Here is a 15,942-nt window from a genome sequence, read left to right as displayed (position 1 = left end):
TTTGAACTTGTATGGACGTTAACCATTTCCAAAATATTTGTTTTGTATGGGCGGAAAACTGCAAACGTTCCGCCAGGCCAGAGTTTTGAAAATTACAAAAAAAATGTAAAATGAAAAAGTTTAGCAAAAAGGCTGGCGGATCTTTAGCGCTTTCCGCCCGTTACACCTCCAGAACAAACTATATTTAAAAAAAATAAAAATATTTTGTATGAAAGTCGGACCACGTCCGACAAAAGATTGATAATTCGATGCATTACGATCTTGCATGTTTGGTGTTATTACAAAGCTGAGACCAGGTAAATTAGTTTCGATGTTTTCGTTGCGTTTCGGATGTAGAGGAAACGTTAAAAGTTCATCGAAATAGTAAAATGTTTATCAATTTTTTCAGCTCCTCATATCTCAGAAATCCTCCCACAAAGTACAAACAATTGCCTTTCTAATCCACATGACCATGTCCCTTAGTGTACATGGAGAAATATCCATAAGAGAAGTGAATCTGTGAATCTGAATGCTGTTGGTTCTTGATCGCGTCCCACTAGCCACACCATCAACAAGTTTCTTCAGTGGTTGTGATTTCGAGGGACCAATGGCTTTCGACGCGAATATAAAAAAGTCGCCTGGAAAATTTGTCCGATTTCGGTATTTTGTTTTTGAAAAGAGTCGCTCTCCGTATACGACAAAAAATTGTTTTGAAATGTTTTCATGTAACTAAACTTGCGTCACGCCGAACATTTTATGAGGGGACATTTGCTTATCTTTAACATATTTTTCGGTTACTTTAAAATGGATCCATCGTCGAGGGGTAATTGTTAATAATCAGTTTTGAACAAAGAAAAACGACATTTTTGATTCATTTTTTTAATTTTTTTAATTTATTTTTCATAATTTTTTTTCAGTTTCTCTTTTTCCACCAACGTTTTTTTTTTAATTCAAGCACAAATGAAAATGAACAAAAAATTTGAGATTATTCATCAGTGTTGTTTGTTTTGTTTATTTATTTTGAGAGGAAGAAGAAGAACATTTTACTCATCAAACCAATATTTGTTTATCAAAATGAAAAGAACAAAAACAAAATATTTTACAAAGATTTTTGCTTTAATCGGTAAAATTTATGATTTTTACCAATTTTTTCCTTCTCCATTTTTTATTTAAATTCAATTTTTCGGTTTTTCTTCTCCTTCTTGATGTTGTTATGTTTTCTCTCTCTCTATCCTTCTCTTTCTTTCCATTTTTTTGTTTTGTTTATTATATAAAATAATTATATTAGAACTTAGATATCGTGTCGTAGATATAATTAATTAAAAAGATTTTTTGTTTCTTTTGTTTCTTCTTCTTTTTTGTTTTTTTAATTTTTTTTTATTTTTCGTAAATACATTAGCTCTAATAGAAATCGGGCTTAAATTCCAATTCAATTTTTCTCTCATTTTTTATCATCATTTTACTTTTTCCTCGTTAATTCAAGAATGTTTTTCTCGTTTGTTTTTCAGTTTCAAATTATTGGGTGTGTTGTTGCTGTAAAAAAATTTTAATTCTGAATTTTATTTCAATTTGTAACTTTCATTTTCAATCTGCGCTGGATATTAAGGATGTTGTTTCACTAATTTTATGAATTTATACAAATTCATTCGTGAGAGAGATGAGAGATGTCTCCCTCAATTTTCATCAAATATTTTCTATTGAACCCCACAGATAAATTTCTGATTTAAAAAACATTATTCGGAATCAATTTTTGCTGAAATTGAAGAATTAAAGACGAAAGGAAACGAATTCGAAAAGTATTTATTTGATTGGAAATTGGTCGATTGGGATGTAAATCCATCGAATCGAATGTCTGATATTTACAAGACTTTTTCGTGAATCAAAGAAGTCTCTAATGAGTAAAGGTGAGTATGTTGCTGCGTTCTCTTCATTTTTGTTGAAATGTTTGGTCATGTATGCCAAGCGAAAGGTAGCGCATTGATAAAATTGATTGATTTTCTTCCGACAGAGAATCCCGTTGGGCGGAAAAACAAAAATCAATCGGTAAAAATCGTTGGAAAATCATTTGAAATTTTTTTGAAAACTGGAAAATCCTCAAAATTTATGAAAATCTTTAAAAATCCAGCAAAAACGTAAAGAAAATCATGGAAAGTCATCCGAAAATCCTCAGTAAATCCTAAGGAAATAATTAAAATTTCTTGGAGAATATCCGCCCCTCGGAAAATCCAATTTCATTCTGCCGATACGTAAAATTTGGAATCGAAATCGCTGAAAATTATAGTTCGACGGCTGTGTCATATTTAAAAAAAATTCCTTTCACATTGCGCTGGTGGAAATTTGTCCAATACTGTTTTTTTAACTGGAAATGTCTATGAGGATTTTGCACGCGGGGAAAAATGTGGACTTTCCTACTCGCTTCGCTTTATGTGTTTTCAGGACGTTGAGAACAAAACAGAAAATAACTTTAGCAACTCAAACAAATTGAGCAACAAAAATCAATTGTGAGGAAAATTTTACCAAATGGTTAGCCTATCACTTCTACCCTCTTATCTCTATCTCTCATCTCTACTCTCTTGCTTGTGTTTTACTGAATGTTTTCTTTTCGGTTGTGGAGAAAGGTATGTTTTGCATTACACACTAAGAACTACATCTATCTATCAATTTATAATTTCCATTTCTCTTCTTTTTCCTTTTTCGCTTCTTTTTTTATAAATTTTATTTATTTTCAATTTGTCACGATAACACTGTTCTTCTTTTTAGTCCATTCCATTTCTTATTTTTTTGTTTTGAATAATTCCTCACAATGTTACGCTAAAAAACATTGACTTTTTTTGTTTATTTATTGTTTTTCATGAATTTGAATATTTTTTTTTTTTGCTTTTTCTCCATTTTTTTATTATTATTCTTTTAAAGACAACACAATTGTTCATTTATACAAATTACAAACAATAATTTCAGTTAAGTTGAATTTTTTTTAGTTTTTTTTTCTTCATCATTTAAGTTAAAAAAGAAAGTCACTAAGTCAGTCGCATTTACAGTTTAAAAATTATTTTATTTTTCTCATTTTTTTCTTCCTTTTTTCCCTAAAATAAACAGCGTAACTTTTTCTCTTTTCTTTTAATTTATTTTTTTTTAATGTTTTTTGTCTATCAAATTTACTCGTCTTACTTATTCTGAGAATGGGTGTACATAAATAAGAAATTTATTTAGAAAAAAAACGCAAGAAAATTATGTTATAAAACTAAAAAATAAAGAAAAAATAATAATAAACTTAATCGTCCTGGCGATTCATTTTTTTTCCAATAATATAATCGTCCGTACTGAATTCACTGCCATCTGTGTCTGTTTAGTTTTCACCAATTTTATTTTAATTTAATTTTTTACACGCTGTGCACTTAAGTTTTTAATTTAACTTTTTTCCTCTTCTCAAATTTTCTTTTTCTTTTGATTTTTAATACCACAAGTTGAATATTTTCCTTACCAAGTAATAAGCATAATTTGCAATTTGTTTAAATAAATAAAAAAAAAAATTCATCTCCCCTCACACTTCTCTTCCCTACTATATCTTACAAGTGGTTTTTGTTTTGTTTCTTTTTTTATACAGTTGAATGAGACACGACCGATACACAAATATATTTTTTTTGTTCCACATTTTAAAACGTCTACACATTTGGAAAATGCAATTCATTTGCTCACACTCACGTTCCGGTTTACTCCCCAAAAATAAACCGATAACGCACTCGGTGAACACACTGATTATGCATCCCCAATTCCAAATAACAATGTAAAACACAAAATCACAAAATCACTTCCAGAATCACCAAACACTCCCCATTTTGTTTAATATTCCGAAATTTGCTGAACGAATCTCGCACCCACTTTACGATTCATTCCGGTCATTATCATCATTCGAACTAGTCGACAAATTCAACGTTTCCTGTGATGATGCGGCCAGTTTCGCTTCGGCAGCATGCCGAGCCGCAGCTGCAGCAGCCAAACGGCCCGCACTCGATCGGAGTTCACGTTTCCGTTCCGGTATGCCGATCACATCGAAATCGTCGCCCGATCGTGGACGCTTGCCCCGTGTCGTCCGACGACCGCTTGTCGCCTTCTTATCGGAATCGTCTGGATTGCTGCTGTTGCTGCTTGCATCCATATTTTGTTTGTCCATTTCGTGGTCTTGATCGCTGACGCTGCTGTTTTCCAGTTCGTCGCCCGCATTTGCACCGCCATAACTGCCTTTGGACACCTTGGATGGTGCTATTAGGTCTTCCAGATCCATTTCGTGATGTGATTGTGGAATGGATTGCGGTGGAGGTAGCGGTGGCAGTGGTGATGCTCGAGTTGTTGGACTCGACAGTTGCTGTTGTGGTGACGGTGGTGGCATCGGACGTGGTGTCGGCGATTTTTGTTTCAGTGAACTGCTTAAATTCTCTGGTACATTGCTACTGCTGCTCATCGTGCTCAATAGCGACGATGGAACGTGTGACGTTGACGCAGGCAATGTTGTCGGTGCAATCGTAATGGTTGTTTGTGGTGGAAGTGAGGCAATGCTAGCCGCAGCCACTGGTGTTAGCGTTACCTTTTCCATTGTTGTTTCACTTCGGCGTGACGGTGACGGTTTGTCATCCGAGATCATATGAGCAGTGACATCGTCCTTGCTTGGTGTTGATATTGATATATGATCGGATTGTCGCGATCTTCTCGATTTGTGTTCGTCATTCGATGACGTGTGTCGATCTGACGATGATGAAGTGGGAATCAGTGATATTCCAGATCCCATACCCAAATTGCGAGCGAATAGTTCGACTTGAGATTTACTCAACTGTTCGAAAGCCTCTTTCATTTCTTGTTCGCGTAGTTTTGCTGATGATGACGATTTGGATGACGATGAATTTGCTGTTGCAGCAGCCACTGCAGCAGCTTGTGCAGCCATTTCGGCGAACAGAGCTTGACTGAATTCCGGTGGCATGGGTAATGGAATCGACGGTTCTTTTGAACTCTTCGACGACGATGAAGGTAATTTACCTTGAGCAAACGCTTGCATCGCAGCTAGATCAGGTGGTAGCCCACTTAGTCCGCCACGATTAATGCTTTCCATCAACTTTCGTCGCTCTTTCTCCGCTTTGTCATACATATCTTTCGATGAGCTGTGAGATTTATTGCTGCTACTGCTGGACATACGAGAACCTTGCGTAATGTCCAGTCCGGCCACACGGCTCAACGATTCCAACAAATGTGGATCCTGTGGCATCAATAAACTTTGTAATTGTGCTGTGTCACCTCTGCTCAAAGCCGATGTCATCGCTGAATTTCGGCTTCTCGGCGATTGGGATGTAGATGAGCCTCCCATTGCACTGGTTCGCGATGACGAGCCAGACGATTTGCCTTGGCTTTGACGTGCATTTGTCGTAGTCGACGAATTGCTGGTCGATGTAGAACCAGTCGATGACATTCCTCCGTTCAGTAAACTGTACTGTTGAGCCAATTGATCGTAAACGGACATTCCAGGCGAATGTCCGTATGGATTCAGTGCACCCAAACCGAGAGGCGTATACAACAAACTTGGATTCGGAAACAGGAACGGGAAGTTTGAATTCGAGCCCGACGTATTTGCCGAAGATGTTGGAGTTTTCGAAGATTGTTGTTGGCTAGACGATTGCTGCTGTTGCTGCTGCTGTTGTTGCTGGGAAGATGTGGATGACGAAGATCCTCCTGATTTACGTTCTTTTGACGAGCTTCCGCTTGACGTCTTGCCCAAATTTCCTAGATTCGCTCCACCAGCAGCAGCGACCATTGCAGCTAGACTTTGTGCATCCATACCACCCAAACCGGATAATCCAGCCAAATTGGCGAACAGATTCATATTATTCAAATTACCCAAGCCACCACCCATGCCGGCCAAACCGGGCATTCCACCGAATGGCATGAGCAATGGATTTTTCGGATCGAAACCGCCCATTGGTAAACCGGCCAACAAGCTAGGATTCAGCCCAGCCAGACCAGCAAATTGTTGCATTTGTGCATTGGCATCCATTAAATTAGGCCGTCCCTTCTTCGACGATTGTGACGGGCTGGAATACGATCCTTGTTGATTCGAGCTGGCCGATTGTCCACCGGACGATGAACTGCGATGCGGTTGTTTGGACGAGGTACTAGACGATGTACTTTCGGATGGTGATGGTTTTGGCGATGGCGACTGAGGCGTCTGAATGAGTTCGATCCACTTTGGATCGATTTCGTAGGCCGGATTTTCGTTGAGCCATTGATTGAGTCGCTTTAGTTGAGGTGCCTTGTTTCCGGTTAGGCGTTTGCCGCTCATTCGATGAATGACTGCAACATTCTCTTCGCCAGTTAAGTTCTTCATTCCAGCTGACAGCGGATTTGAATTATTTTGGTGTTGTTGTTGCTGCTGTTGCTGCTGCTGTTGTTGTTGTTGTTGCTGCTGCTGTTGTTGTTGCTGCTGCTGCTGTTGTTGTTGCTGTTGACGGGAAGATGAAGACGACGACGATGATCGTCGATAATCAACCAAATGAGAGTCGTTCAACGCAGCAGTTTGTTCAGCAAGCCATTTGTTCACTTTAGCCTCATGCGAACTGTATTTGGAACTGTTCACGTAACTGAAACAACAAAACAAAAAATATTGATTAAAAATTTGTCCGAAAAACTATCAACTGTTAGCCGGTTTACCTGTTATAATCGGCCGCTTGCTTCATTTCCGCTAAAATGGCCTCGTAAGATTTCCGTTGCGGTGAATTGGCTGGCAATTGTTGCAGCAATTTCTGTTGCTGTTTGATAAATGCCGCCGTATCGGCCTGAGCTGCTTGAGCAAACAAAGCGTTCAGACTGGAGTCCTTCATCGATTGCGATGAGCTTCCACCGCCCAGTGCCATATTTTGCAATGCAGCCAGTCCACTGCTCGACTGGTTGGACGATTGATTTGATTTCGATGAACCTGGAATTGTTATGGACAGAGGTCAGTTACACATTCTTGGACAACATGGTTCATCGTCGTCTGCAGTACTTACCGGGTACACTGGTAACGGTGATTGTGAACGGTTTCTGATTCGACTGATTCGACGAAGATGTCGGTGCACTGGCTGGCGTGACAGAAACACTGGGTGTAATTTGTTGCTTCTTGGACGACGGCAATGATGGATCAGGGAAAGTTTTCTGTTCTTTGGCAGCGGACAATCCCAAAACAATTTCGTCCAATTTTCGTCGACGCTTTTCTTTTCCACCTGATGATGGCTCCTCAACGGCCTGTAAATATTGTAAATAACAAGGTAATGAATGTCTGTGCTCGCTGTCGGAATGTTACAAATGATTGAATACTTACGCAGTTGTTCTTCTTCATCAATTTCGTCAACATATCGTCCAATTTTCCTTTGCCGGCAAATGACGAAGCACCACCTTGCTTCTTGGACATCGAAAAGTCCTGCACCTCGGACAAATCGATCGGATTCTTCAACATATCGGCCATGTTAACCTTTGGCAAACTGAAACAACACCATCACCGGTCATAAAAGAAGAAGAAAGAAAAAAATCGCAAAACAAACCTTGAGGACAAATCAATTGGTGTCAGCGTACTCGATGTGCCCGGTATCACCGTGGGCTTTGTGTACGTTTGCTGTTGGGTCTGCGATGTAGACCTAGTCAACGGTTGATGTTGATGTGCCGGCGGCGGTTGAAGGTTCGTCGATGAATTGGTGCTGCGACGGGATTCATTGGATTCTTCGTCGTTCCACGCCGATGTGGTTTTCGTCGGTACGGTGAACGCATTGGCTGATGGTGATGCAAGTGGAATGGAATGGAATGCGATTGTTAGAATTGTTTAGAATTTTGGATGGGTTTGGAAGCGTAACAGAGGAGAAAAATTGAATTCAAGCCAAGAAAATTGGATAGAAAAATTGTAATCAAAGTTCATTGGAAGTGATGGCGACAACGAAAAAAAAAATGATTTGGAACGACAACAAAAAAATCTGATCGACAAATGCGATCAATGAGAGAGAATGGCGAATGAAATCGGGGGAATGAGGGGATATTTACTGGACATTTTTTTTGAAATGAAATCAAATCCTAATCAACTAAACGAATAACAAAAAAACGAAGGGAAATTAAAAACCAAACATAATTACCTGGACTTTGAGTACTATTCAATAAAGCATGCAATTTTGCGCGTTCAGTCTCAACATCAATAGCAATGTGTCTTTTTCTTTTCTTACTTGTAGCCGCAGCCACCGCTTGTAATGGATTAATGGTCGTGGCATTTATTTGATTTTGTAGCTGCTTAGACAGCCCTTGATCGGTGGTTATGGTTATAACATCGGGTGTAGCTGATGCATGTCGGGCTACTTGATTCAGTGTCGTCGGCAAATGCTTAACGGTTTCGTAGAGCGGAATGTCTAAGTCCATTCCTTGGCATCCGGTGTATGCCGAGTACGATTTACCTACCGGCCACGCGCGTCGTTCGACACAATATATGATATGGGAAATGCGCTTTTCTAACGCAAAGTCCCGGAACCAACGTATTTTGACGACGTATTCGGCTTTGATGACGGGTTTGTCGACTGTGAAAATTAGAAGAAAAAAAAATCGTTTAATATCTGCGCCTGGCACTATGAACAATCATTGATTTCATACCTTTCACTTCCTTGACTGGATCAGGAGATGGCTTCACCTTCACCAACGGTTGAATGACTTCCAGATCAGGGAAACGGGCCTTCAATTCAGCCGCCTGCTTTTTGCATTCTTCTTCCACTGCCTTCTCCTTTTCCTTCATCACTTCGTCGTCGTCTGGATCACCGACGCCTTCTTCCAAAATCTCATCGTCATCTTTAATTTCTTCCACTTTGGCCGGTGGTGTTGCAGGTTCTTTGACTTCCTTGTTGTCGGTCTCAACTTCAGCGGCAACAACATCGTCGTCTTCCTTCTCATCTTTAGTTTCCGGCTTTTCCTTGTCTTCAGTTTCATCTTCTTTTGTGTCGTTTTTCTCGATTGTCTCGACCTTCTCGTCCGCTGGTTCTTTCTCGTCTTTTTCGACTTTTTCGTCTTTGTCAACGGTCGGAACATCTTCCACCATTGGTTCGTCGACATCGTTCTCTTTAGTTTCAGTTTTATCTTCGACCTTGTCTTCAACCTCTTCTTTGACATCAGTAGTGACAGTTTCATCGGTTTCAGTTTTTTCTTCGTCTTCTTTTTTATCCTCCGCCTCGTCAACTTCCATTTTTTCAACGTCTTCATCTTTAGTTTCTTCAGCCTTCGAATCATCGACTTTCTCAATTTTCTCTGGCGACGCTGTTGGGCTACGAACTGGAGTCTCTTCATCAGCCACAGGAACGACGACATCATCGTCGGTGGTCGACTCCTTTTCTGGGATCGATTTTTCAGGACTTTCCTCAGTCTTAACCTCTTTCACCTCTTCAGTTTCCTTCACTTCGATCACCTCTGGTTCTTCTTTCTTCACCTTTTCAATGTGCATCGTACTGTCACCCTGCTCCAATTTGATGATTCGTTCCTTATTGTCCAGGGCTTCTGCTTCGGCCTCGGCCAATTGAACTTTCATCAAATGTTTCTCCATTTCTTCCACGAAGATTCGTTCCGATTTACTGAAACTGAATTCCGGATCGTTGAAAATGTAGTATTCAGAGCGATACAGACCATGCTTGAGAACGGCACGTATCAATTCTCGATCATGTTTTCCCGATTCCCACCAGTCAGGCGTATCGAAATTATTTTGACATAACAACAGTCGCTCGTCCAACTGCGGACTTTTTACAACCTCTCGCAGTTTCGACAACAGCTCCAATCGGTCCAACACAAGCCGTGCGTGATCCTCGCTAATGTCATCGATAATACCCTCCAGTCCCTTATCATCTTCGCTTAATCTTACACCCGCCTGTCGTTTACACATTGCAATGAACACTTTGTAGTAGTCGCTCAGACTTTCGTCGCTTTTCTTATCCAATTTAGCCATGGCTTTGAATCGCATCCAATCCGGCGTCGGTATGTTTGTGCACTGTTGTAAATCGACGCCGTAGCCGGTAAGTACGCGTAAGAATTCACTTTCTTCGCGACGATTCCACTTCTTTTGTACAGCGTCTAAACGGACACGTTCGCGTTCTTTGACGGCTTGTTCGATTTTGTCACGACGTTCCATTTTCTGAAATGAATGAAAAGAATGTTGAATATTTTCGGGTGTTTCATCACTACATGTGTGCTGCTGGAACAGTTGAAGTTGAGTGTCATATGGTATTTTGTGTGTGTTGGGACACAGGTGTCGAATAAAATTTATTTTCAAGATAGAAAAAACATGTCTAACAATTGCTACAGGTGTCATTGACAACAACAACAACATAAAATGATAAATTCTACGTGAGATGTAATAGTTTAAGTGTAATGTGTATACGCGGAGTGTACCACTAGCACAATTTCGGGTCGGAATTTCAATATTTTTTCTTCATTTTAATTATTTTACAGTTTCGTCTAGTGGTACCCCCCCCTTATATGTTTAGTATTGTGTCTACAAAAACCAAAAACAAAAAAGTGGAACAAAACGGACAGTGTTTCGTGTTAGTTATAGATTCTATAATAATCCAACGCTACTGAGTGTATTTACCATACTACGACACACAACGCAACGATTCACGAAAATATGTTTCAATAAAAACGAATTGGATATGACGTCTACTTACCAACAACATGGCCAATTTTTGCAGATCCCAATTAGCCAATTGCGACGCATCGGACGGATTCAAACCCAAACCTAAACTGATCATCAGCTGTATATCAGCTGCCGTTGGTAAATGTTGCGATTGGGACGCATTGCCCTGCTGCGATTGTTGTGAAGATTGTTGCATTTGAGATTGCTGGGATTGCTGGGCATTTTGTTGTTGTTGTTGTGATTGTTGTTGTTGATGTTGCTGGGATTGTTGTTGTTGATGCTGGGACTGTTGTTGTTGCTGTTGCTGCTGTTGTTGTTGTTGCTGTTGATGGACTGCAGCCATTGCTTGGGTTAAGTTGGTGTTAGCATTTTGGGCTGATGTTGTGGCCGATTGTAATGTTGGCACCGGTTGTGTGTTGACCATGGCTTGCAGCTAATGGTTGGAGGAAGAGGATTGGCGAAAAATATTTAAAAAAAAAAAATTCGAGTCACAATAAACATGTGTCTAATGTTAGGTCCGGTTGCAGAGTTTATACGGTTTCTTAGGGTTTAAAATGTCTCAAACGTTTTACACAATACGGTCAATATCTAAGTTCAAAATAATATAATACCAACTAAAGAGGCTCAACACAAATCATAATAAATGTTCATCTACGTGACGTACATGAATACAAGCAAAGTCTATTCACTCTCTTTCTGGTCACTAGTCCACCGTTTGTCATTCAAAACAAAATAAACAAGGAAAACAAAAAACAAAAAAAATTACAAAATTGCCGGTCTGTTGTACATACCTTAGCCTTCTGCTGTTGCTTCAATTCTTCCTTCTTGTAGTTGCGCTGATACGATGTGATAACACGACGCAATCGCGTATTCAAATCCTGCATCGATGGCCATATTTGATCGTCAGGAGCTGATGATGTCGTAGCACCACCAGCATTGTACACACTCTCATCGTCGTCAATTCCTGCGGGTGTAACTATTATTGTTGACGTATTTTAATTTCCATCGTCGATATAGTTTTCGTGTCATTTTGTCTTACCTGATGAACTGGGCCGATCGAATTCGGCATCTTTCGAGTCGGTGGCTTTCGAGTCCGAATCTTTGGTGGCCGTGCCATCGTCGTCAACGTCTTCTTCCGTTTCGTGTTTGGAATTGCCATCGTCCTCGTTTCTGAAGAGATAGGATAAGGAATGAGATTGACGAACGAAATGAAATGTTTGTTCGCGTGTGACGATTTAGAGGGAAGTCAGATCAATTGAAGTGCAACGACATTTCGGAGATTTGATGTGACACCAAGTTTTCCTCTCACAATTGGCATTTGCCAAAGGTAGTCATGACTTTAGTGACAAGTCATGACCGACCCTAGACCGAAATACAATTCCAATTAAAGTCACGAAATGGAGCACAGTCATTGCTTTCGTGATGTGCCTTTCGTACGGTGAGTCTTAAACTTAGAACATGCCAAAGTTGGAAGCGAAAATGTTTAATAATTTAACATGCGCCGTAGTAGCGTTTATGAACGGAAAATTGTTTTCGTTTTTGTTTTACTTACTGGTAGCAGAATGGAAATTGTCACCGAGGTTTGTGCACCAAATCTTAGTACACACCGCGGTAGCCATTTCAACATTCCACTTGCATTCCGTTTAAAAAACAAATTTTCTCTTCATCTTTATTGGCCTGGACTACTTTTCAAGCAAACAAAAACAAACAAAAAATGATAAAACAGATACTTACGCTGGTATAAAGCTGGTATCGTCGCCGGGACCAAGATGTGTTACAAAACATAGTGCCGGATCACATCGTATCGGACGATAATTTTCGCAGCCGTGCTTATACGTTCCCACCAATAGACTTTTATCGCAACATTTCGGTATCCACCAAGAGCTTGGCACCTGATCGTTGGTTGGCGGCGGGCAAATTGGGAGTTCGCTACACAGTAATATAACCCAAATTTGGAATTTAGAAAAGTACGATTTTCAAAAATGGTGTGTTCTTTTGTAGGCGGGGAGGGGTAGACAGTCAAATAATAAGTTTTAAAAATAAAATTGGAGAGACGAAAGTGTGAAACGTAAGAGTGAAAAAAAAAAAAAATTGCATCGCGATTGCAGGGTTCAGTTGTCGTAAAGCGAGAATTTTATTTGAATTCGGACCCAGTTGTAGACTTCTGAACTTTTTGACAGAAATGTCCTTGACATTATTTGAATTTCCCGCAGAATATTGCTGAAATGTGCCGTCTCTTTTTCTTGCATATTAAACATTAGAAAGTCTTGGCACCAGTAAACACGTCCCACGAATAAAACTGCAGCCGCGTCCCAGGAAATAAAACTACAGCTTTCGGAACTTTGGAAACGATGTAGAAAAATTACGTTTTGTTGGAAACGTTAAATTACATTAAACAAATGGGACACAATTTCACCTGAAAGACGTATGAAGATTTCCAAAAAATTTAATCTTTTCTCACAGCTTTACTATTAGACAACACATATCTGTGAAGAATGAAGATGGGAGCAGTGCAAACAAAATTTGTTTCACAAACATTCAAAAATCCACTATCGAGTGAAGTTGGTAAAATATTCAAAAAAAAAATGTTTGGAAAGAGGAAGAAAAGAAAATTGGTGGAAAAATGTAACGTTTTTGTACGGCCAAATCAATGTGTTCAATTTGAGAATTTGTCTAAATCATAAATGAAATAAAAATGCAAATCAACCAATTCAACCAATTTTGTAGCATATCGAACGCCCGATTCGCCATTCCAATTTGCTCTCGTGGTGAGATTTGTAATACGAGTTTACGAGAAGGTTTTTGTTTTGTAAATTTTAGTTCTGATAAAAAAATTTTGAACGCTCAACAATGAAAAAGAAAATGTCCATTGACACTTGGATGAATGAGAATCGGTTTCGATTTTCATTCAATCAAATTCAACGGAACAAAAGGAAGCAAAAGGTTAAGAAGAATTTTCGTTTGTTCAGCAAACAAATTGTTTTGTCAACAAAAACAATCTTCTTTGTTGGGTTCGTTTGATTTGTTTGCTGGGCATTCAATTGAATTCAGTAAAAAATGTCGTGCTGAACGAATTGAATGAAAACAAAAAAACAAATTGAAACAAAATTCGAATATTTTGGCAAAAAATCCTTTCTTTGAAAGAAAGAAAAAAAATGGAACGTAAAGCGTAACACACATTTAAAATTCAAAACTGGAACAAAAGTCTTACTAGCAAATTACAAAAATGTTCATTAGAAAGAAGTGAATGGGATGGAATGAAAAGCAGTCTGTCTTTTCGAACAGATTTCAGGTGTCTTCTGTTCGCAAAATATCGAAGGTAAAATGAAAATATTTTGTTGTAAGGTCTGTCGTGCCTAACAAGGATTTTCAACTTATCCGGCAAACCGGGCACGCCAGAACTTACATCAAAAATTTTATTCTTTAATTCTAATATTCAATATCTTCAATTTGACATCCATCTGAATTTTCTACAATATTACACACTTGGCCTCCTCAGGGCACTTTTAGGGCTCAAAAACTAAAGTCTTTCGTATCGGGTAATGTAATGATATGACACAATTACTAATTAATTCATGCCAACAAAATACCCTAATCGACCGGAATTTAAGTTAAGTTTTCTGATTCTGCTGCCTGTTTTCTAAGAAAATACTTTTCGAGTTTTTCATGATACCGAACCTCAGATGCATCGAGCCTGGGATTTGATAGACACACTGACCAATAGGCAATGACTATAGAATTGAAAAATTATGTTTGATGAGTGGATTGACACCGATGGTTTTGATTTTTGACCAGGGAAAATGTGCAACGTAGAAAAATTGAATTTTCAAAGCTCTGCATGTTAGACCCGAAGGGCTTTTTGATTTTTGTGTAAATGGGCAATGAAGAGCTTTTTACAAAGCTTTTTTTTTGCATATAACGCCCGAAGGGCCAGTCAGGCTATGTTGTCTGTGCTTCCACTTGCATATATTAACGAGCTAATTTACTACCAAAAAAGGGCTGTTGAGCCGCTCCCATTCATACAAAAAGAATTCAGAAAAAACTGGGACGGCGACACCAGTCTCCAGACCGGACAAGTGTACCAGTAGCCGGACACCTATAGTTCTTTCATTTAAGAACAAGTTTATTAATCCGACAACGAGTACATGTTCCGAGATTGACACATGACCCGAATCCATTTTGCCGAGAGTAAGCGATTTTATTGGGTCAACATTTGTCCATTATTCTTGTGAACGTAACAGATTGTGAAAGATTTGAAATCGTTCTTCCCAAACCAAACATGAAGCAGAGAAAATATAATTGCAAAAATACAGAACAATAAGCGACACATTCAATGCGAAAAATAAATTCGGTCGAACTTAATGTCGGACACAATTTACAACAAATACGGAAACGGTGGTGACTCTCGCAAAATAAATTCGAAACGGAAAAAATGGGTTGGATGGGGTCTGATTTCTTGGGGTGGTGGTGTGAGTGAGTATTACATATTTTGATGAGGAAGAAAATTTGGTAAAAAAAATATTTCAATTTGAAAATAACACTGAAACGTTCACGGGATAAATAACACGGATAACAAATACTGTACTTCTTTCTGTGCCTTTCGAATAAAAAAAAACATTTTTCAACAAGAAAATTCCATTTATAAAAAGTGTTGCGTTGCTTTGAACTTTTGTTTTTTGTAAAAAGATTATTTTAAATAAAAAGAGAGACAAACAAACAACAAATACCTCTGCTTCGTTCCGAGAGAATGGGAAACGTATGGTGTTATCCTAAATGCAGCAATGGGATCATTGCTTTAATTAAATTAAAAACATTGTCAGAATATCAAAACACGGTCAAAGGAAGAAACAAAAAACAATTTCTTTTGGAAGAACATAGAAGAGAGTGAAATAATATAGAAGTGAAGGGGAACAGAATGAGTAGAGTGTTGTGAAAGAACAAAATGGATTTGAAGTGAACACATTGATTTGTTTCGACTAAACTTTTTTCGGAATTCCAATTTTTTTTTACTTAATCTCAATTTACTAAAACAAACACTGTTACTGACCGTGGGATGGACCTGCTGTATATGAATGGATAGGGAAGTCAGTACCAGTGTTTGCCGATTTACTTTTGATTTGACCGACATGCCCACTTGATGAAAATGAAGCAAGAATTTAGGGAAATGGGGGAAGAAAATTATGGGAAAAACTGAAGCGAAAAGCAAAAAATTTCTTTAAAATTAAGGCAACTGACTGACTGACCGACGATTGTGTGTTGGATTGGTCAGCGGTCATTTATTCGCTATTAAGTTTTCGTTT

General features: G+C 38.7%; 1 protein-coding gene across 8 annotated transcripts in view; it reads right to left on the bottom strand.

The window, feature by feature from the left end:
* Window positions 1–1,232: 1,232 nt before the first annotated feature.
* The window catches only part of LOC119070748 (chromodomain-helicase-DNA-binding protein 7), a 47,256-nt gene continuing 32,546 nt past the window's right edge, over window positions 1,233–15,942 (bottom strand). For 3 of the 8 annotated variants that reach the window (XM_037175212.1, XM_037175213.1, XM_037175217.1), the window contains 11 exons: window positions 12,377–12,571; window positions 11,682–11,812; window positions 11,434–11,618; window positions 10,674–11,075; window positions 8,623–10,141; window positions 8,118–8,549; window positions 7,539–7,764; window positions 7,319–7,478; window positions 7,008–7,242; window positions 6,670–6,934; window positions 1,233–6,599 (listed from right to left, as the gene is read on the bottom strand). In XM_037175212.1, coding sequence (XP_037031107.1) covers window positions 3,860–6,599; window positions 6,670–6,934; window positions 7,008–7,242; window positions 7,319–7,478; window positions 7,539–7,764; window positions 8,118–8,549; window positions 8,623–10,141; window positions 10,674–11,075; window positions 11,434–11,618; window positions 11,682–11,812; window positions 12,377–12,571 — 6,490 coding nt within the window. In that variant the 3' untranslated portion in view covers window positions 1,233–3,859. The remainder of the gene's footprint in view (window positions 6,600–6,669; window positions 6,935–7,007; window positions 7,243–7,318; window positions 7,479–7,538; window positions 7,765–8,117; window positions 8,550–8,622; window positions 10,142–10,673; window positions 11,076–11,433; window positions 11,619–11,681; window positions 11,813–12,376; window positions 12,572–15,942) is intronic. The other 5 variants (XM_037175214.1, XM_037175216.1, XM_037175218.1 and 2 more) reach the window with 4 other exon arrangements.

Source organism: Bradysia coprophila (assembly GCF_014529535.1).
Source record: "Bradysia coprophila strain Holo2 chromosome IV unlocalized genomic scaffold, BU_Bcop_v1 contig_106, whole genome shotgun sequence".
In the NCBI taxonomy this organism is placed as follows: Eukaryota; Metazoa; Arthropoda; class Insecta; order Diptera; family Sciaridae; genus Bradysia; species Bradysia coprophila.
Note: the sequence above shows the minus strand (reverse complement) of the source record. Positions and strands in the feature narration are given on the sequence as shown.